Source organism: Culicoides brevitarsis, chromosome 2 (assembly GCF_036172545.1).
Source record: "Culicoides brevitarsis isolate CSIRO-B50_1 chromosome 2, AGI_CSIRO_Cbre_v1, whole genome shotgun sequence".
Lineage (NCBI taxonomy): Eukaryota > Metazoa > Arthropoda > Insecta > Diptera > Ceratopogonidae > Culicoides > Culicoides brevitarsis.
Genome location: NC_087086.1, coordinates 2,741,808 through 2,762,941, shown reverse-complemented (window position 1 = coordinate 2,762,941; position 21,134 = coordinate 2,741,808). Strand labels below are relative to the sequence as shown.

At 26.6% G+C, this 21,134-nt stretch overlaps 1 protein-coding gene across 1 annotated transcript; it reads right to left on the bottom strand.

Moving 5' to 3' along the window:
- Positions 1-17,304: 17,304 nt before the first annotated feature.
- Positions 17,305-18,779, bottom strand: LOC134832620 (lipase 3-like). The gene is made up of 4 exons (XM_063846711.1): positions 18,687-18,779; positions 17,931-18,626; positions 17,501-17,731; positions 17,305-17,445 (listed from the first exon to the last, which is right to left on the bottom strand). Exons 1-4 carry the CDS (start codon positions 18,777-18,779, stop codon positions 17,305-17,307), a joined length of 1,161 nt encoding a protein of 386 aa, XP_063702781.1.
- Between the last annotated feature and the right edge of the window lie 2,355 nt (positions 18,780-21,134).

The following is a 21,134-nucleotide window of genomic DNA, read 5'->3' as shown; positions in this document are numbered from 1 at the left end:
TTCAATAAATTAAAAATACTTTGTCTAAAGAACGACATACTCTTTATTGCAGTCCTTAATTTACAATTTCATACTCCTCATTTCACATTTTCGTACTCCTCATGGCCCTTTCGAAATTTCATACACATTCAAAACAAAACCATTTCAAAGGAATTTTTTTAGTTTCAATTTTTTGGCAGTTTTGAGTTATAAAATTATTAAAAATGATAAATTAGAGCCCTCTGACAAATTTTTATCCATTTGGAGCAAGATTTGACAAAAATTGCTTTGACACAGTTTTTGACATAGTTTTTGACACAGTTTTTGTCTTGATTTAGTTTTCAAAACAAAACTATGTCAAAGAAAATTTTTTTTTTCAGTTTCAATTTTTCGACAGTTTTGAGTTATAAAATGATTAAAAATGATAAATTAGACCCCTCTGACAAATTTTTAACCATTTGGAGCAAGATTTGACAAAAATTGCTTTGACACAGTTTTTGACATAGTTTTTGACACAGTTTTTGTCTTGATTTAGTTTTCAAATCAAAACTATGTCAAAGAAAAATTTTTTTTTCAGTTTCAATTTTTTGACAGTTTTGAGTTATAAAATTATTAAAAATGATAAATTAGAGCCCTCTGACAAATTTTTATCCATTTGGAGCAAGATTTGACAAAAATTGCTTTGACACAGTTTTTGACATAGTTTTTGACACAGTTTTTGTCTTGATTTAGTTTTCAAATCAAAACTATGTCAAAGAAAAAATTTTTTTTTCAGTTTCAATTTTTTGGCAGTTTTTAGTTATAAAATAATTAAAAATGATGAATTAGAGCCCTCTGACAAATTTTTATCCATTTGGAGCAAGATTTGACAAAAATTGCTTTGACACAGTTTTTGACATAGTTTTTGACACAGTTTTTGTCTTGATTTAGTTTTCAAATCAAAACTATGTCAAAGAAAAATTTTTTTTTCAGTTTCAATTTTTCGACAGTTTTGAGTTATAAAATGATTAAAAATGATAAATTAGAGCCCTCTGACAAATTTTTATCCATTTGGAGCAAGATTTGACAAAAATTGCTTTGACACAGTTTTTGACATAGTTTTTGACACAGTTTTTGTCTTGATTTAGTTTTCAAATCAAAACTATGTCAAAGAAAACATTTTTTTTTCAGTTTCAATTTTTTGGCAGTTTTAAGTTATAAAACGATTAAAAATGATAAATTAGAGCCCTCTGACAAATTTTTATCCATTTGGAGCAAGATTTGACAAAAATTGCTTTGACACAGTTTTTGACATAGTTTTTGACACAGTTTTTGTCTTGATTTAGTTTTCAAATCAAAACTATGTCAAAGAAAAATTTTTTTTTCAGTTTCAATTTTTTTGCAGTTTTTACTTATAAAATAATTAAAAATGATAAATTAGAGCCCTCTGACAAATTTTTATCCATTTGGAGCAAGATTTGACAAAAATTGCTTTGACACAGTTTTTGACATAGTTTTTGACACAGTTTTTGTCTTGATTTAGTTTTCAAAATAAAACTATGTCAAAGAAAATTTTTTTTTTCAGTTTCAATTTTTTGGCAGTTTTGAGTTATAAAATAATTAAAAATGATAAATTAGAGCCCTCTGACAAATTTTTATCCATTTGGAGCAAGATTTGACAAAAATTGCTTTGACACAGTTTTTGACATAGTTTTTGACACAGTTTTTGTCTTGATTTAGTTTTCAAATAAAACTATGTCAAAGAAAATTTTTTTTTTCAGTTTCAATTTTTTTGCAGTTTTTACTTATGAAATAATTAAAAATGATAAATTAGAGCCCTCTGACAAATTTTTATCCATTTGGAGCAAGATTTGACAAAAATTGCTTTGACACAGTTTTTGACATAGTTTTTGACACAGTTTTTGTCTTGATTTAGTTTTCAAATCAAAACTATGTCAAAGAAAAATTTTTTTTTCAGTTTCAATTTTTCGACAGTTTTGAGTTATAAAATGATTAAAAATGATAAATTAGAGCCCTCTGACAAATTTTTATCCATTTGGAGCAAGATTTGACAAAAATTGCTTTGACACAGTTTTTGACATAGTTTTTGACACAGTTTTTGTCTTGATTTAGTTTTCAAATCAAAACTATGTCAAAGAAAAAATTTTTTTTCAGTTTCAATTTTTTGGCAGTTTTAAGTTATAAAATGATTAAAAATGATAAATTAGAGCCCTCTGACAAATTTTTATCCATTTGGAGCAAGATTTGACAAAAATTGCTTTGACACAGTTTTTGACATAGTTTTTGACACAGTTTTTGTCTTGATTTAGTTTTCAAATCAAAACTATGTCAAAGAAAAATTTTTTTTTCAGTTTCAATTTTTTGGCAGTTTTTAGTTATAAAATAATTAAAAATGATAAATTAGAGCCCTCTGACAAATTTTTATCCATTTGGAGCAAGATTTGACAAAAATTGCTTTGACACAGTTTTTGACATAGTTTTTGACACAGTTTTTGTCTTGATTTAGTTTTCAAATCAAAACTATGTCAAAGAAAATTTTTTTTTTCAGTTTCAATTTTTTGGCAGTTTTTAGTTATAAAATAATTAAAAATGATAAATTAGAGCCCTCTGACAAATTTTTATCCATTTGGAGCAAGATTTGACAAAAATTGCTTTGACACAGTTTTTGACATAGTTTTTGACACAGTTTTTGTCTTGATTTAGTTTTCAAATCAAAACTATGTCAAAGAAAAATTTTTTTTTCAGTTTCAATTTTTTGGCAGTTTTTAGTTATAAAATAATTAAAAATGATGAATTAGAGCCCTCTGACAAATTTTTATCCATTTGGAGCAAGATTTGACAAAAATTGCTTTGACACAGTTTTTGACATAGTTTTTGATTTAGTTTTTGTCTTGATTTAGTTTTCAAAACAAAACTATGTCAAAGGATTTTTTTTTCAATTTCATTTTTTTATGTCCGAGGGTACTCAAATTACTAAGAATTAATACAAAAATTTTGGGGCACACCGGAACACACACACACGACAAGTCAAGTTTAATACCGCATTTTTTCTTCGAAATGCGGTAAAAATAATTAATTTTGAAGAGAATTTTTAAATTCTATATAAAAAAATAAAATTTTAGACAATATTAAATTGTTCAATTGAAAAAGTTAAAATTTTAAAGCTTAAATTTGAACAATAAAAATTAAAAAAAATGATCATGATAAAATAAATAAATGAAAAAAAAAATAATAATAAAAAAAATATTAAAATGAATCAAAATCCATTAAAAGCTTTTTTTTTTATAAATTTAACATAATAAAAAATTACAGGAAATCCTTGTTATATTTTAAGCTTTTTAATTGTACTTCAATTTTCAAGAAAAACTTGTTGCCTGTTCAAGAGCTCAATTAAAAATAATGAGATTAGAAGTGCTTTTTACTCAGAAAAATCTAAAAATAAAAGCAAAGATTAATGTAAAGACTTGATTTAGAGAAAATTCGTTTTCTTTACCTCCATTTTCGAAAAAAATAAAAATCTTCATTTCTAATAAGCTTACATCACGATTGTCATTCGTGCTAAAAAAAAAGGTGCGTGCCATGCAGTGAAAACACGTAATTCATAACACGTTCTCCAAATCCAATAATCCAGGTGACAGATGACAAAACATGGCATCGAACATACATCACCCTGTAATGCAGTTATTTTCAGGAAATTTAAGTACATCCAATTATCTTCCGGTTTCTCCTTTTATTAACAGCAAAACCATTCATTACTCTATTTTGAAGTCCTCTCTCGTGTCATTACGGATAATTTATTTCGTTTGTGACTCTATTATTATTATTGCAACTCTTAATTGTCGAAAGTGTATTAAAGTCCCGTTTGCAGTTTTCTTGTCTTGTCTGTTTTTCGTGTCACCCGCCTTCCATCATTTAACGTAATGGTCAATTTAATGCCAGCAAACGATTAGGTGTGATTTGCAATAACATATTTGCGTTCCGACTTCTAATGCACAAAGTACATAAACAATCTAAAGACCTCTTAAATGTTCATAATTATCATCAGTGCAGTGCAGTTTCTGTGCCCAGAAGCGAAAAACAGACAAACACTTGTCCTGTTGTCGTCTCTCGTATACGAATATGAGTGCGGAATGCAAAAGCAAATGCGGTTCGGGTGTTGTAAAAGCAATAAATTTAATACTTAAATGGTCTAATGCTCTAATGGTGTCAACCATAATCTCCTTTTATAATTGTAAATAAGTAGAGTTGGGGCTTTGCAAATATTAAGCTCTCTGTGTGTTGGTTTTGTTGTTCATGAAAATAACACAGACAGGTAATTTTTTTGTTTTTTTTTCATAAAAATTTTTTTCATTTAAAGCACAAAAAAGTCATCAAGTACACTTCAAAGGTGTTTGCAAGTCATAATGAACGAATGACGTACAATTGAAGAATTTCATAGTTTTTCTCGTCGCCATGGATCATATCGCAAAACGGAAAAAATATGTAAGTAAAGCATTTCCTAATTAAAATTATAATCTTGTGCAAATATTATTTTTCTTCCTTCCGTTTTGTGCAACGATTTTTTTGATGAATTTACGGGGAAAAAAATGCAGTTAAGGACTTGAGTATTTTTTAATATAATTTTTTCTCTTGATGATGATGATGATGATGTTAAAGCAAAGTACAAAGTATGGAATTCCATTCACCTTCAAAAGTACTTTTATGTCCATGTCATAAAATTACGCTTCGCAAAAAAATATTTTAAAAATTATTATAATTTCTCGTTTTACACTTTTGTATGAAATTGTGAAGAGTGTTATTTGAAAAATCGGAAAAAGTGTATTTTGGGTCTGTCTGTAATATTTTTTTATAAAAATTAAAAGTTATAAATAAATAAATAAAAATAAAATAAAAAAAAAATAAATTAAAAAAAATTAAATTAAAAAAAAAATAAAATTTAAAAATATAAATTGAAAAAAAAAAATAAATTTAAAATTTTAAAAAAAAAAAAAATTAAAAAAAAAATTTTAAAAAAAAAATTAAAAAAATAATTATTTTCTTAAATTGAAAAAAATTTTTTAAAAATTTTAAAGAGAAAATTTTTGAAATTTTCTTTTGATTTTTTAAAAAATTTATTAAAAAGAAAAAATTTATATATTTTTTTTAATTAATTAAATTTAATTTAATTATTATTATTTATTTATTATAATTTATTAATAATTAAATTGACGATTTAAATAAAAATAATTAAGAAGAATACTGAAAAAATAAAAAATTGATTAAAAATATGATAATTTATTTACGAAATTTGTAACTTTAAGAGTTACTAAAAGTTTAATTTCCCTCAAATTTGTAAAAAATCATCATAAAAAAAATTAATAATTTTTCAAATTTGTACTTTAAAAATTAAAAATGCACTTTTGAACCTTCTCATTCACAAAATTCATAATTTTTATGTGTAAATACACATAATCTGCAAAAGCGCCGGGAAAAATAATCATCATCTTCGTTATTTTTCAGCAGTATTATTTTTAAAAGCTCTTCAACAAAATAAAATAAAAAAAGAGTTTTCCCTTCACTCGTTTTCGTTCCCTTTACTTCATTTTATTATTCAGCTTTTTTTTATTCGAAACAGCAACGCATTACAGAAAAAAATTATTTTTGATAATAAATGCAAGAAGCAAGTCAAGACGTGAAATGTTGAGAAAAATAATTTTAATCGTTGCTGCGTTAAACGGGGTCAAGTGAACAGAGAGATAGAGCGTAAATTTTTGAAAGAAGGAATGTAAAATAATAAAATTAGAGTTTGCTTCGGTTCTGCGAAAAATGATGAAAAATAATTTAAATAACTTTTCAATTGGGTGCGGAATTTTGCTCGAACGTTGCTTCTAAAACTTTTTTTCATAAAAAAAATTAAAAAATTTTTTTGATTATTTCGTTTTTAATAAGTGTCATGTTTTCGCTCGTAAATTCAAGGGAAAATGAAGAAACAGATAAATACTAAAATGTTTATCTTTATTAATAAAATGTGTCGAGCAGACATTTTCGCAACATGTTGAATGACATGATTTAGGTGAACGAAACACGAAACTTTTAATAAAACGGACAAAAAGTTGTCCATAAGTCAGAAGACGAATGTTATGAAAACCACAACAAAAGCGCGTCTCACATGTGTTATTCATCTCCCTTTTATGTGCTGCGTCGTCGTCGACAATTGTGCAGCCAAATCCGAGTCAGGCTTCGAACACACACACACAGACAATACTAAATAAGTTTCATCATAAGTTAATCAAATATGTTCCTATTCCTGCCGATGTGCCTGCTAAGCAGATGAACATAATACGGATGATGATGATGATGATGATAAAAGACGATATGATCACATGTGGTATCATTTCTCCCTTTGTCTGTGTGTGTGCACAATTGTATAAAGAGCTGAGATAAATAATTCTTTGGGAACGATTCATGCATATTTTATTCCATCACTTTGCTGTTTCCGCATTTCTTTTGTCTGTCGAACAGTGGCAAGCCACAACACTGAGCTTAAAAAGGGATCAGAATGCACAAAAAAAAATTTTTTGACGAGGTATGAGATTCAATTCATATATTAATATCACACTAAATATCGTTTTCCCTTTGAATTGTATCGTTTTTGTCATTTTCTTTCGTATTGTGTTTTTTTAAAGAGAAGCCAACGATAAAGTTGGTGCAAAATTTTATAGGCCTTAAATAGCTGATGGCGATGCGTTATTTAAAACTTATTTTATTTATTTGTGCAGAGATTTCTTGTTCAAATTTTACGTTTTGTGTCTTTTGAGATTTTTCGATAATTTTTGAAAAATATTTTCAGCTGAAAAGGATTTTTTTTTGGTTGTCGAGCTGCTTGGTTTGGAATTATTGAATATTTTTTGCTTGGTTTGGATTAATTGGAATAATTGATGCTTGGTTTGGATTAATTGGAAAAAAGTTTAAAAATTCTTACCAACTCCAAATTTTCGATATTCTTCAATTTCAGCTTTTAATTCATGAAAGCGATGGGGGATTTTTAAAGATGGTTGAAATTTTCCAAATTACAAAATGGATCCTGTTTTTAATGTAGAATAATTTTAGATTTTTAGTTTTAAGTCACAAAATTGTCTTTTTTGCATGTACCTAATTTTAGAGAAAGAAACAGAAATACGTCTTTTAATATCTAATGTCTCTCTCAAAGTGAGGAGCAATTATCGAATTTGTGACTTTTACATTAAAAAATAATTCTTAAATGTTACTCGGGTGCGTTCAAATTTTTTGAACGGTTATTTCTTGTTCAATTCATTTCTTGTATATTTGCTCATTTTGACCTAATTCCATAAATTTCCTCGTGTTCATGTGAGTTGCTCTGAAAATGTAACAATGAAAACCTAAAATTACTGCCATGTAAACGACAATCAACAATGAAATACAACAAACCTCGACGATATCTCTTCTCATCGTTCTACAGCCTGACATTATCTGCGATAGGTACATATTTTGCATTTCAGCTGCTTTACAATTGCTCACTTTTCCATTCTCTTCCGACAACACACATAATTCTCGATAATCTTAATCTTTTATATTTCACCTCTACTTAGTTATCGTCGTCGTCACATGAAAAAGTAGAGGGAACTTCTGTTCAACATCAAATTGAATTTGAGTATTGAACGTTTCGATTCGACGATGATGATGGTAAAGTACAAGGATGAGCATGATTCGAGACATGTTATCTGCTCCGAAAACATCAGGCAATAAAATAATTCATGCATTTATTTGAATTTTCTCTCTTTTCCTTTTGTGTATGTGTCTTCCGCAAGTGTAATGCAAGGCGAGTTAACATGCAGCAAAACTTCATATGGATTGGCAGGAAATAAGAGATTGACTATTTATGTCACATCAAAATGCATCTCAAAGAGGCTCGTTGCTCGTGGGCTCGTCATGCTCGTCTCTCTAACAAACATCCTCCGATGGCATCGTTTACAATAAATCTGTCTTGTTACGGCTTTAGGGTAAATCAATACTTGATGTAGTTCATACAGAGGCTCGAACAATGATTAATTTTAGGTAAGTCTTGAAATTTTGCTTCTCAAATTAAAAAAAAATTAACTTAAAATAATTTAACTTTAAAATTTAATTCAAATTAAAAAATAAATCAAGTTTAAAAAAAATTAAATTTAAGAAAATTAGAAAATAATTTGAAACTACTTAAATTTAAGGAAAATTAAAGTTTAATTTATAAAAACAATATATTTTTAATTTTATAAAATGAAAATAAATTTTACATAAAAAAATATTATTAATTTTTTTAAATAAAATTTTAAATAATAATTAAATTTTAAAAAATTAAATTGAAAAAAAAAATTAACTAATAATTTTTTAAAATAAATTTAAAATTACTTTTTACTTTTATTCCTTTTTAAAAAATTATTATTTATAATTTAAAATAAAAATTCAATTCAATTTTTTAAAATTTAATTATTCAAAATTTATTTTTTATTAAATTTTAAATTCTAAAAATTTAAAAAAAATAAATTGTTCTTAAATATAAAAATGTCAAATTATTTTCTTTTTTTTTTAAATATAATTTTGAATCATTAAATTTACTTTTTTAGATTAAAAAATTACTCTTTTGGTCTAATTTTTTTTTTAAATTCACTTTTTTTCGAAAGTTGAATTTTTTTTGAGATTTAATTTTTATTTGCTGAACTTTTAAATTTTTTTCTTGAAACTTAATTTTATGTTATAAAATCTCAAATTTAATTTCCTTTCAAATCATAGGGCATCTGAGCATTTCTAAAGCAAGTGTGTAACTTAGTTTGCATTTATGCATCGATAACGTGACACACAGCCATTCTAACGTTTAATATTACATGGATTACGACTCCGCTTTATATTTCTCTATTTTTGCATGAAATGTCTTGCAGATTGAAAAATATTTTATTCCGCATTTTTTTTTTCTATTCCTTACGATTTAGAGATGCACAAATCTGATCCGAGGATTTATTTCTCCTTTCAACCAAAAACTTTATTTGATTGCTTTTTTTCTCGCTTTTCTCTTGCAGAATTGAACTAAACTGAACTGCACTTCAAATAAACTCTTGCAAAATTGCCTGGCGGTAATTTTGCCGTCACCGCAATAAATAACGAACGCGATAAGCAACTTTCTGCAAAAAATAAAGAAAAATCTCAAGTAAGTCGGTAAGTAATGAGAAAGAAAATTGATTTAAAGTTCCAATTCAATCAATTCTTGTTCGTTTTCTACTTTCAATTCGCTTCAAACGCTTTTTCTAATGAGACGCTCAAATTTGCATAACAAACGAACGACGAGGAAGTTTGCAATAATTATCTGTGTCATTAACGAAGAAGACTCGAAATCGAAGTTTGTGCCAAAGTTTCACGGATAATTAATGAAAAACGAAGAAATTTCTCTTAAGATAAGCGCAAAAATGCGAAATTGGGATGAGCCAGTATTCAAATATCCTGAATTCATTTATTTTTCTGCGATTTTTTTGTTTTGCATAATCTGGCGTGTTCTTGAATGAAGAGAAAAAGTTGTATTTAAAACAGCAAACATTTGATCTTGTTCCTCTTTCGTGAAAGACAAACAAGCAAAACATGGCAAAGGAGACAGAAAAACAGTCAGCAACAGCGTTTTAAAAAGTTTTCTGTGTCGATAACATTCTTTGAAGATGTTTTTTCCTCGAGTTTGCGAGATTATTGTCACAGACTGGATTTTTTGTTAAATGTTAAGAGTGAATTTCAGTGAAAAGGATTTATAAAACGAAAATATTAAGTCAAGTGTTTTTGTGACAAAGTACATTTAAAAAGTAAATTTAAAAAAAATTATAAAAAAATAATCAGGTAAGTTATTTTCAAGGAAATTTTATTTTTCATAAAAATAAAAATTAAAAAAATTTAAAATTGAAAAAAAAATTAAATAATTTTAAATTAAAAAAAATATTTTTAATAAAATTAAAAAAATATTTTTAAAATAAATAAAAATTTAAAAAAAATATTTTTAAAATAATTTAAAATTTAAAAAATAATTTAAAATTAAAAAACATATTTTTAAAATAATTAACAGTTAAAAAAAATATTTTTTAGATTTTTATTTTTAAAAATTTTAAATAATTTAAAATTAAGAAAGTTATTTTTGATAAAATCAAAAATTAAAAAAAATATTTTTAAAATAATAAAAAAATTATTTTAAAAATAATTTAAATTAAAAAAATTATTTTTAAAAATAAAAAAAAATATTTTAAAATAATTTCTTTAAAAATGATAAAAACAACTAAAATCTATCTAATATTTGCTCAATTCATAAAAAACTATCCAAAACACAATAGATTGTGCCATTTTCCAATAAATTGCAACTTTTAACGACGGACGACGGCGCATCAAAAAACATGTCAACTCCATTTGTTTTGCCATTCCGCATGAAATTGACACGAAAAACAAATGACAGTCGAAATTCATACAAAATACAAACGGGAAAAACTAATATAATAAATTTGTTGACATATTCTCCATGTTTTTTAATTTATCCTGCAAATGATATTTTATAACATAAACACGACAAACAGTGCAAAAAATAATAAATTTCGGACACACACGTCATGTTGCTTTTCGCTTCAAAACAGACGATTGGGCGTGAAAATTTTTCGAGGATTTATGAATTGGCTTGCGACTGCTTTAAATTTGTGACTGACACTGTTCTAATATTTTTTTTTATCTCTTTACAGTTTGCGCCATCGGAAAGTTGTCAATGAGGAAGTCCCTGTAGAGCTGGAATGACATATTTATGATACAATTTTTAAACTGTGATGAAGGAAAAAGTTTTCTCGTTTGCTTTGAACATTGATTTAGTGCTGCTGTCGCTGAATTTCTCGGGAAAAGTTGATAAATTGGATGAAAAATCGTACTTTCAAGGAAATAGCTTCAAAGGATTTGCAAAAAATCTAAATTGAGCTTCAAAACTATTCCAATTAATTCAAACCAAGCAAAAAAAAACTTAAAAAATATTTTTTTCTATTAAAAGTAAATCCGTTAGTAAAGAAAAGTAAGGTAATTAATTGAATTTTGTGCAAAAAAAAGTCACTGGATCTTTGTGGCGAGTCACATTTTTTCAACAAAAGCTCAAAAGATCGCTTTTTAATTAAATTCCAACGGTACAGCGTTATTTATTTACTTTTTTTGCTCTTTCACGTTAAAAAAAAAAGAAGAAAAATTCCGCACGAGGCAAAATAATGTTGCAACAAGTAATTGCAGAATGTCACATTAATTTATATCAAGTGCAGTGCAGTCGTCGACGCTGTTTGTCATTATGTTTTAATTTAATTCTTTTATAATGTCCTACTTTTTTTTGTTGCTTTTTTCTCACGTTTCAAGCGAAGGACATTTTTTTTATTTTTTCGACCTCGATCTCGACATAAATCCATAAAAAAAAAACTTTTTGGCACAACTTGACGACAAGTTTCCTGTTGAAGTTGCAAATATTTTCAGATCAAGATCAACTTTCTTCACAAAAAAATGCATTTATTTACTTCCAATATCGCCATCATGACTCGTCGCAGCGATATCTACGTGTCGCACGTGAACAAAGCGAAACTTTTTCGAAATAAAAAAAATGTTTGAAAAAGTTTTCGTTGAGATATTTCTTCGAGTAGTTCTTGAGTATGGAAATTATCATAAAAAAAAGGCACGAACTGACAGACATTACTCTGTGCAGCGTAGATTCTATTCAATTCATGAGCATGGAGTGGAAAAAATAAGTTTTTCAATTCATTTTTAGTTTTTTTTTCGCTTGCTCCATCAACAAACTCATTATTTTTTATGGGACTTAACACGGCGTTTAATGACGAGAAACGTTTCGACGAGTAAGAGGAAATGGAGACGACAGGTTTTTTGTGAAATTATTTGCAAAATTAAAGGATGAAATTAGAAAAAAATTTCGTCAAAAAAAAAAAAAAAAAAAAAAAATAATAAAAAAAATAAAAATTAAAATAAAATTAAAAATTTAATTAAATAATATATTAAATAATAATAAGATTTTGTTTAAAAAATATTTCTTTAGTCAAAAATCTAAATAAATTAATAATAAAGATAAATTGATTTCAGTTTAATTTGTCTCTTGTAAATCGAAGATAATTCATAAAATAATCATATAAATGTCTTTGATCTGTTTCCAAAACATATCAGAAACAGCAAAGTACTAAATAGAACAACAAGAAATTGAAATTTGACCATTTCAATTAAATTCAAAGAAGACCTTTTAAATTGAACAAAAGAAATCTTGAACAGATCAGAAATTCATGAAACACAAATTTTGATATTTAATCAGTTAATGTATGAATTCTAATGAAAAGGTAATGAAATATTTTGAAAATTTAATTAACATGATAGATTTCATGGAAAGTTTTGCTTTATAAATTAAAATAAATTTATATACAGAAGAAACAAATTTACAAAGTTACATAATCCATAAAGTTTTGAATAAAATATTTTTTAAAAAAACTTTAAATTAAAACAAATTTAAGTTTTATTTTTTTATAAAATTTATAAAATTTTAAATTAATAAATTTATAAAAAAAATAAAGAGTTTGAATATTTTTGTTTAATAATTTTTAATTAATTTCCATTTTTTTTAATTAAAATTAATTTTTTTTATTATTGAAATTTTTTATATTTTTTTCGAATTTTTAGTATTTTTATTTATTTTATTTATTTAAGATTGAAAATATTACTGAATTTTGAATTCCTTCGATAAATCTCAAATCAACTCGTTACTTCTTGTTTATGTCATCATCGAAGCTTCTTCTTCTTTGTTGTCGCTCATGTAAATAAATGTTCTCCTTATTGACATCGAAATTTGCATATCAAAGAAAATTCCCTTTTGTAACATTTCTTTGTTTGCTTGCCAGCTGCTTGATTTTGATTTTGACAAATTGCACAACAAAAAAACTTTTGTTTATTTAAAAAAAAAACACCTACAAAAATTTTTTGATGATCAAAAAAAAAAAAAAATAGAATTTTCCATTCACTCGCCCGTGCTCAGAACAAAAAAAAAACGGCAGATTTGCGAAACAATTTTGATTCAAAACAAATGCAATTACGCTTAATCGAATTTTATCTGTAATGAAAATAAATACAGTTCTCGTCTCGTGCAAAATTAAATTTCTGCTACATCGATTTTGTCAGTAGTTTGACTAATTTTATGGCGAAACGTTTTGTGTAGTTGTTCGATAAACCACTGATTTAAACAGAGCTCATTCAATTTCATAGTTTCGAAATAAAAATAAATAGAAGAGAGGGAGAGAGAGATGTTTTTCGATCGATTTGGCGTTGTATTTAATGGAGATAACGCAGCAAAATTATTTGTTGGATAATTGGGAGCAAAATAGTGTGGAAAAGTGCATTTAATTTATGGAAATTGCGGAAAAAAATGTCAAATTCGATCAAATATCGGTGTCGGAAAAAGGCCATCGATGCAAATTTTTTAACCGGGTGAGTCAAAAAAAATTTAATTTGTTTAATTTAAAAAAAAATATTATAAATTTTTTTCGATAAATTTCGATGACAAAAAGTCAATTTTTTATCAAAGTCGTTGAAGGAATTGACAAAGACGAAATAATAAAAATTTAATTAAAAAAAAATGTATTAAATTAATTTCAGAATCTATTCATTGAAGGCAAGCATTTCCCCATTACTACATATTTACATTGAAAACGTCGAGCTATCACGAATTTTCCTGTAATCAACATATTTCGAATGCTTAAAGACAGCAAACCACACACATGATGCACTTTGATACCTCGAAGGCGAGGATTTTCTGAAGTAAGTCAAGTCAATCTTCATCCAATGAAAATTTTCACCTTATCAGCTTCCAAAAGTCAATCTAAAAATAAAAATGTTAAAAAAGTGATAATAGAAAAATTGCGTCAAAATACGACAAAACAACCACATTTTCCAATTTTCTCCTTTCACATCCTCCGTAAATCGAGTATTTTTGTTTAATTTGGTGTGACACTAACGCCTTTCTCCTTGTTTGCCCAAAATTTGCTTGTTTTGTCATCGAAAGCACACAAAAAGAGCCTAAACGCGTGACAAAAATCACATGAAATGATTATTGTCAACAAATAACAACCCCAAAAATGATTATTATTGTTAAAATGTGTATCTGTCCTATTTAATCTGTTTTAAATTTGTTTTTCACGAAAACTAAAAAAAAACCTCTACTCCATGCCGAACAAAAGACACGAAAATCACATTAGTGGCATCAGTTGATATTATTTGTATAAAATTCGCGTGATAATTGGAAAATGAAGTGAAACTGCGAAAATTTGTGTGTTTGTTGTCACACATTAGACTCGAAAAAACGAGAAGAGAGAGAGACAGATGGAAAATATTTGTCAATTCACATTTAATTTTTTGGGTGACAAAATTCCAAAACGATGCGATTCGTGTTTGTTTGCTGATTGCTCGTTCTTCCGTGTCAAACTATCGACATATTTTGCAAGGGTAATGAAGCGACGTTCTGTAGAAAAAAATTATATTTAGTTTGTGCGTTAATTAACTACAAAATAGTGGCAAAATAGTTACCGAAAAGTTTTTTTTTGACCAACCTTCGAGACGAGAGAAACTTTTTCATTGCTCACCAATTTTATCCTCATTTATCCAATATTGCTTTTTATTGTTTTTCGAAAAATTTTCGCAAAAGGGGACGACGATCAACTTTCGAGCAAACAATGAACACAAAAGTTTTTTTTTTCAGGAGTAAAAGTTTAGTTTATCACTCTCTGCGATTGTCTCTCCCGAAAAAAAGCAAAACAAAGCCAAAAAGTTTGCATGGCTTTTTTGAGATAAAATTCATGGAAAAGTTAAATTTAATTTCAATTGTTGGAAAAAAAAATTAAAACTACCCTTCGATTGAATATGGCTCGAAGTAAGTAGCGAATAACAAACAATTGATATTATTTTAATAGGATGAAAAATTTTCGCAAACTTAATAATTTAAGCGTATTTTTCCTGAATTAATTTAATTTTAATTTTAATTTTAATTTTAATTTTAATTTTAATTTTAATTTTAATTTTAATTTTAATTTTAATTTTAATTTTAATTTTAATTTTAATTTTAATTTTAATTTTAATTTTAATTTTAATTTTAATTTTAATTTTAATTTTAATTTTAATTTTAATTTTAATTTTAATTTTAATTTTAATTTTAATTTTTAATTTTAATTTTAATTTTAATTTTAATTTTAATTTTAATTTTAATTTTAATTTTAATTTTAATTTTAATTTTAATTTTAATTTTAATTTTAATTTTAATTTTAATTTTAATTTTAATTTTAATTTTAATTTTAATTTTAATTTTAATTTTAATTTTAATTTTAATTTTAATTTTAATTTTAATTTTAATTTTAATTTTAATTTTAATTTTAATTTTAATTTTAATTTTAATTTTAATTTTAATTTTAATTTTAATTTTAATTTTAATTTTAATTTTAATTTTAATTTTAATTTTATCAAAGGACTTCAAACCGAACAAAATATTATTTTTTATATATTTTTTAAAAAATACATTAAAAAGTAATAGAAAAACTCGGGTATAAAGAGTACTTGGAATCCAATTCAATAATCTCCATTGTTATCGCATTTGCAATGAATTGATCTCATTTTCTGCTTTTTTGTTCAGCAACTTTTATTGTTTTCCCATTTGAATGCATTTCTATTCAAAAATCTATTAATGCGAACAAAAAAACAGTTAATTAGCAAAAAAAAATTAAAATTTGACAAAATTATCGTTAATTTTTCTGTCAACAGTTCGTGACTCCCGATGCTCTTCAATTTGTCAAACATTTTGCGGAATTGCGCTTGATTGAATCCAACTTTGCTGCTTTCAACAAGGAACATATTCAAATGAAAAATTGCATATGTATAACAACAACAACTTTTTCTTGGCATTTGCATCTCTCGACAACAATAAATATTCGCTTTTTGCACTTGTGCTAACAAAAGAAGAAGAAACGACAACACAGAAAAGTTGTTACGCCGCTTGGAATATCTAATGAATGCATCAATGAATTGAAAATGAGAACGAAGTGCAACACGGTATTATACTAGGCTACAACGCTCGAGAGATTCGCCATATAATAATAATAATAATAATGGAATTAGTTCTGCTAAGACTTTCTCTTCTGGCTTTCTTTGCCTTTCCATGGCGAACGTCAAAAATTGAATTTGTTCCTTTTCCCCCCAAAAATTATAGCTTTTCATTTCCTTTTTCCTCCGAAGAAACTTTGTTTGTTCATGGCATTCAGATCACATTCGCGTCGAGCACGAAGCAGAAGCAGCAACATTATTTCTTTAATTCATAAGAACGTGAATTGCATTTTTTTGCGTCTTCTTCGTCGTCGTGTGTTGCTTTCTTGTTGTTTATGGGAAACGAGGTAGGATTCCAAATTAAATGCAAGACACATGTGCTCATGTTACGACGCTTTGAGAAACGAGAGATGACAGTGATTAATATGATTAGGAAGTGAATAACGCACGAAAGTAAGATTTCTTGGAGAGAAGAGTTGAAGCATTTCAAAGTATTAAGTTTCTGCGTAAAAATAGGAGAAACGAATTTTTTTATGAATTTTTGAAAAATGATTTTTGCTCAAAATTTATCGATCATCAGAATTTTTGTCAAATTTTACAAAGAAAAATATTTTTAAAAAAATAAATTTTAAAAAATGTTTTTTTTTATATTTTGGATAACTTGTTTGCAAAAGTTAAAAATCTAAAAAATTAAAAAATAATTTTTAAAAAAATTAATTAATAATTTATAATAAATAATAATTGATAATTAATTCATTAAAAATTATTAAAAAAAATTCATTAATTATTTGTTGAATAATTGATTAATTTTTTTTTAAATAATTTAATTGAAAATTACTACTTAATTAATTTAAATAATTAAAAAAATTAAAGTAAAAATTATAAAACAATTAAATTAAAAATAATGTTTTTCAAAATTTTCTAATTTCTTAAAAAAATATGAAAAATAACTCAAATGATTATTAAAAAGATTATTCAAATGATTATTAAAAAGTAAAATTTTATCAAAAAATTTGACAAAAATAGAGATAAGAGAATCACTTTCAAAAATTCATAAAAAAAATTTTTAACTTATAACGGAAGAAATCAATATTTCCGCAACCCCTAATGAGTCAAAAGTCGTACAACTCGCAATTCTTGCTAAAACTTTGATTGTTACGACATTGCACTATCAATTAAACTTTTATTTGTTTCCTAAATTCTCCTAAAATCTAAGGCGGGAATGTCTTTGCATCAAGTTCGTGCCATCAACCCAAGGATGTTGTTATACAATTGCGTATCCACGTTTCTACCGATAATCATGTCAACATGATTCCATGGCAACTTTATCACTTTTGTGATGCTTTTTAGTTGAGGAATGAGAATTTCTGTATCCTAAAATTAAAAAAAAAATTAAATTTGATATTTTTTTTCATTGAATAAAATTTACCTCAGCTTTCGTTAAAGAATCTCGTGTCCCATAAGCGAGCACAATTGGAACAGTAACTCGCGTTAAATTATAGAGCGGAGGCTGAATTGATCCGTATCTCATCAAATTTTCTTCCTTGCCGTAATCGTATTTCTCGAAGCGTTCACTGTTTTGCACTTGAGCGAAATGCCAAAGAATTTTCGAGGAGATGTTGTCACGAGCGTATTTGGCAATTGTGTGTTTAAAAGCATGCTGAAGAAAAAAAAATTTTTTTTTTGAGAATTTTTTGAATTTTTTTTGAAAAAGTTTTTTAATTTTAATTTAAGAAAATTTTTTAATTTTTTTAATAAAATTTTTTCAATTTTATCAGAAAAATTTTTTTAAGAAAATTTTTGTTTTTTTTAAAGAAATTTTTAATTTTTTTTATATTTTTTTGCAGAAAATTTCTTACCCGATCAAGAATTTGTCCCGTATCGCCTCCCAAAGCGTTCAATTGCTGCATTGTGCACCACAAACTCAACACAGGTCCTTTGCAGAAGTTCAATAGGAGATACAAAAGTGCCGATTCCTTCATCTGTATCTTGTACAATTTCCGTTCCTTTGCTATGTCAACGATCAAATTCGTCATGCCACGCATCAGCTTGTACGTGTTGTGCAAATAAACCGCTGGCCCAAGCAAATATGAACTTTTCACCTTCTCATTGTACTCGGGGCGTTCGCACATCATCACGAGAAATGCCGTCGGTCCCTGCGAATGCCCGACAAAATGAAGTTTATCGTCGCCCGTCTTGCGCAAAATGAAATCTATCGTATTCGGGATGTCGTACATGCCAATTTCGTGCCAACTGAAATCCCAAAACTTCGGATCGTCGCTCGAGAGATTCTGATGCTTCAGAGAATACGAAGTGCCGCGTGCGTGAATGATCCAAACGTTGTATCCGGCATCGGCGAGCATAAAAGCTAAACTTTTGTTGCCATTAATGACAAATTGGCCGCCCGCTGTCATGGCGGCGTGCATGAGAAGGACATTGTTGTGTTGCGGGAGCGGATTTTTCGCGGGAATGTGATGCATGCCGAGCAAATAACCATCATCCGTGGGCACGGTGTACATTTCGTAAGGATATCCTTCTCTCGTGATGACTTTACCCTGAAAGATTTGGCAATGTTAGCCATGATGCAGTGTTTCAAGGTTGCTATTTATACGAACCACAGCGTTTGTGTCTTGCAAATGCTCAGGTAAATTCACGTTTAGCAAAGCCGTGAAAAAAGTCATTAAACCGCCTATGAGATTTTTAACCATTTTTAATTTTATTTATATTTTTGTTATTAAAAACTATAATTTTTTATTTTTTTTTTTTTATCATTAAAATTAAACCATTTTCTAATAAAATTCACTTTTTTTAAGAGATACGTGCGCGCACCGATCAACGATCTTGATTTGAAGAAGGTTCACGAAAAAATGATGAGCAATGTTGCACACTGCATAAAAATATTTTAATATGGTGCAAAAATTATGGTAAACAGTTGTACGATCGATACAGTATCTTCTTCATTCATTAATTTTGAAGCGAGTTTCTTTAAGAAATTTAACTCTTTTTTGGGTCTATCTTCTTTTGATATTCAACCAACTTGAATAAATTCAGCAAATTTCGTTAATTCAGCAAAATTAAAGAAATTCATAAAATTAAAAAAAAAATAAAATTTCATGAAATTATCATATTCAGCAAATTTCGTAAATTCAGCAAAATTAAAGAAATTCATAAAATTAAAAAAATAATAAAATTTCATGAATTTCTCATATTCAGCAAATTTCATAAATTCAGCAAAATTAAAGAAATACATAAAATTAAAAAAAATAAAATTTCATGAGTTTATCATATTCAGCAAATTTCGTTAATTCAGCAAAATTAAAGAAATACATAAAATTAAAAAAAAATAAAATTTCATGAGTTTATCATATTCAGCAAATTTCGTTAATTCAGCAAAATTAAAAAAATTCATAAAATTAGAAAAAAATAAAATTTTATGAAATTATGATATTCAGCAAATTTCGTAAAAATTAAAATTTAAAATGCGCTCTCAAAAACGTCACACAAAAAGTCTTTCATCTGATTAAATTATTATATGATGAATATCATTTAGATACCGTCTATGGTAGTCTGTATCGTAACAAAAAAGGTCATTCAAAACAAAAATATATCTAAAATGAGATAATTTCAAGCTACTTTTTTTATAGTTTTATGTCTGTGAAACTTTAAAATGTTGTTTATTGTTCATTTTTTCCCGAAAAAAATGGAATTTTCCAACAGGATACAATTAAAAACTTGCGCGTGTTATCTCAATACATTGAACTCAACCGGTTCAAATAACTTCAAGTCTCGAATTTTGAACTAATCTGCCCAAAACCTGTTTAATTTGCATAAAATATCGACGGAATTTCTTTCTATACATACCCAATGAGACGTCTTAGGAAATCCCGCGGCATTTTGTGGTCAATTTTTTCGTCAAATAAAATCCGTTAGAAGGTTGTAAAAATGATTGATTTTGCTCATTCAAATGTCAATGTCACAAAATTCAATCAAAAAGTGTCGCAGAGACGATTTATTAATTTACTCCCACAACAGTTAGACGAGACATGGGTGTGTCACTCGAAACTATTTTTATGGCAGAGAAGAAAAAATACCTTTTCAGTTATTCGTGTTGACGACTCAAAATTAATTTAGTCATTTAATAATATCGTTCATGTTATTGTTGTTCCCTTTTGTTCTAATTTTCTTTCATTTTTAGCGTGAATGGAACGGATCAACTAATTATTGCGAAGAAAAAAGAAAGAAAAGCCTTTCATTGTTCCAGATAATGAAAAAAAAAATACAATAAATGACTAAAACGACAACTAACAACTCTATATATTTATCACGCGGACCTTCTTTCGCAAAAGTTTCGCTTTTGTCTTGCGTCGCAGCAACGTGAGATGCGAAGTCGTTCACCGTAATTAATAAAAATGCTCGAGAAAAGTTGTTCGAGCGATGCACTTTACTGCGCGCCGCACACATAATGGATGTTCTCCTCTTGCACTTTATAATTAAAACTAATGACCAGCCAGAATAATGGTGAAAGGTGATTATTATTATTGTTGTAAGGGGCTTCACACATACACTTATGGGCAACAAAGAAGTAACAAAGGTATTATTTTTCCTCATTATTATTTTTTTTTGTTTCCGAACTTCCTTTTTAATCCTTTGTACATTTTTTTTGCTTCTGTAGTTCATGCTGTTTTTGTTCCGTTCGTGAAAAAAAGCGTCAAATGTCATCGTAAATGTTAGAAATGATTAACTGTGTCGTTTGGTATAGAAAAAAAATGAAACAATGAATGCTGAATAGAAACAATAAAAATTTTTTATATGAAATTTCATCATTTTTGAAAATTTTGAAGAACTTATTAAAAAAAATTAACATTTTTCTTTAAAAAAAACTTTAAAATAATTGTAAAATATTAAGTTTTTGAATTTGAAAGGAACATTTAAATTTTTTTTAAAGAAAATTTTCAACCTTTTTAGAGAAACAACCATAAAAATTTGATTTAAATGTTTATCTTTTTTTAATAAAAATGATAATTTGGTTGAAGTTCTTTAGAAAAATCATAAAAAATTAAAGT

Excerpts from the sequence above, each read along its gene's own strand:
- LOC134832620 (XM_063846711.1), bottom strand. The coding sequence starts at position 18,779 with ATGGTTAAAAATCTCATAGGCGGTTTAATGACTTTTTTCACGGCTTTG. Across the intron at positions 17,732-17,930 it reads CGGGACAAATTCTTGATCGG|CATGCTTTTAAACACACAAT; the intron begins GTAAGAAATTTT and ends TTTTTTCTTCAG. Across the intron at positions 17,446-17,500 it reads ATTCTTTAACGAAAGCTGAG|GATACAGAAATTCTCATTCC; the intron begins GTAAATTTTATT and ends TTTTAATTTTAG.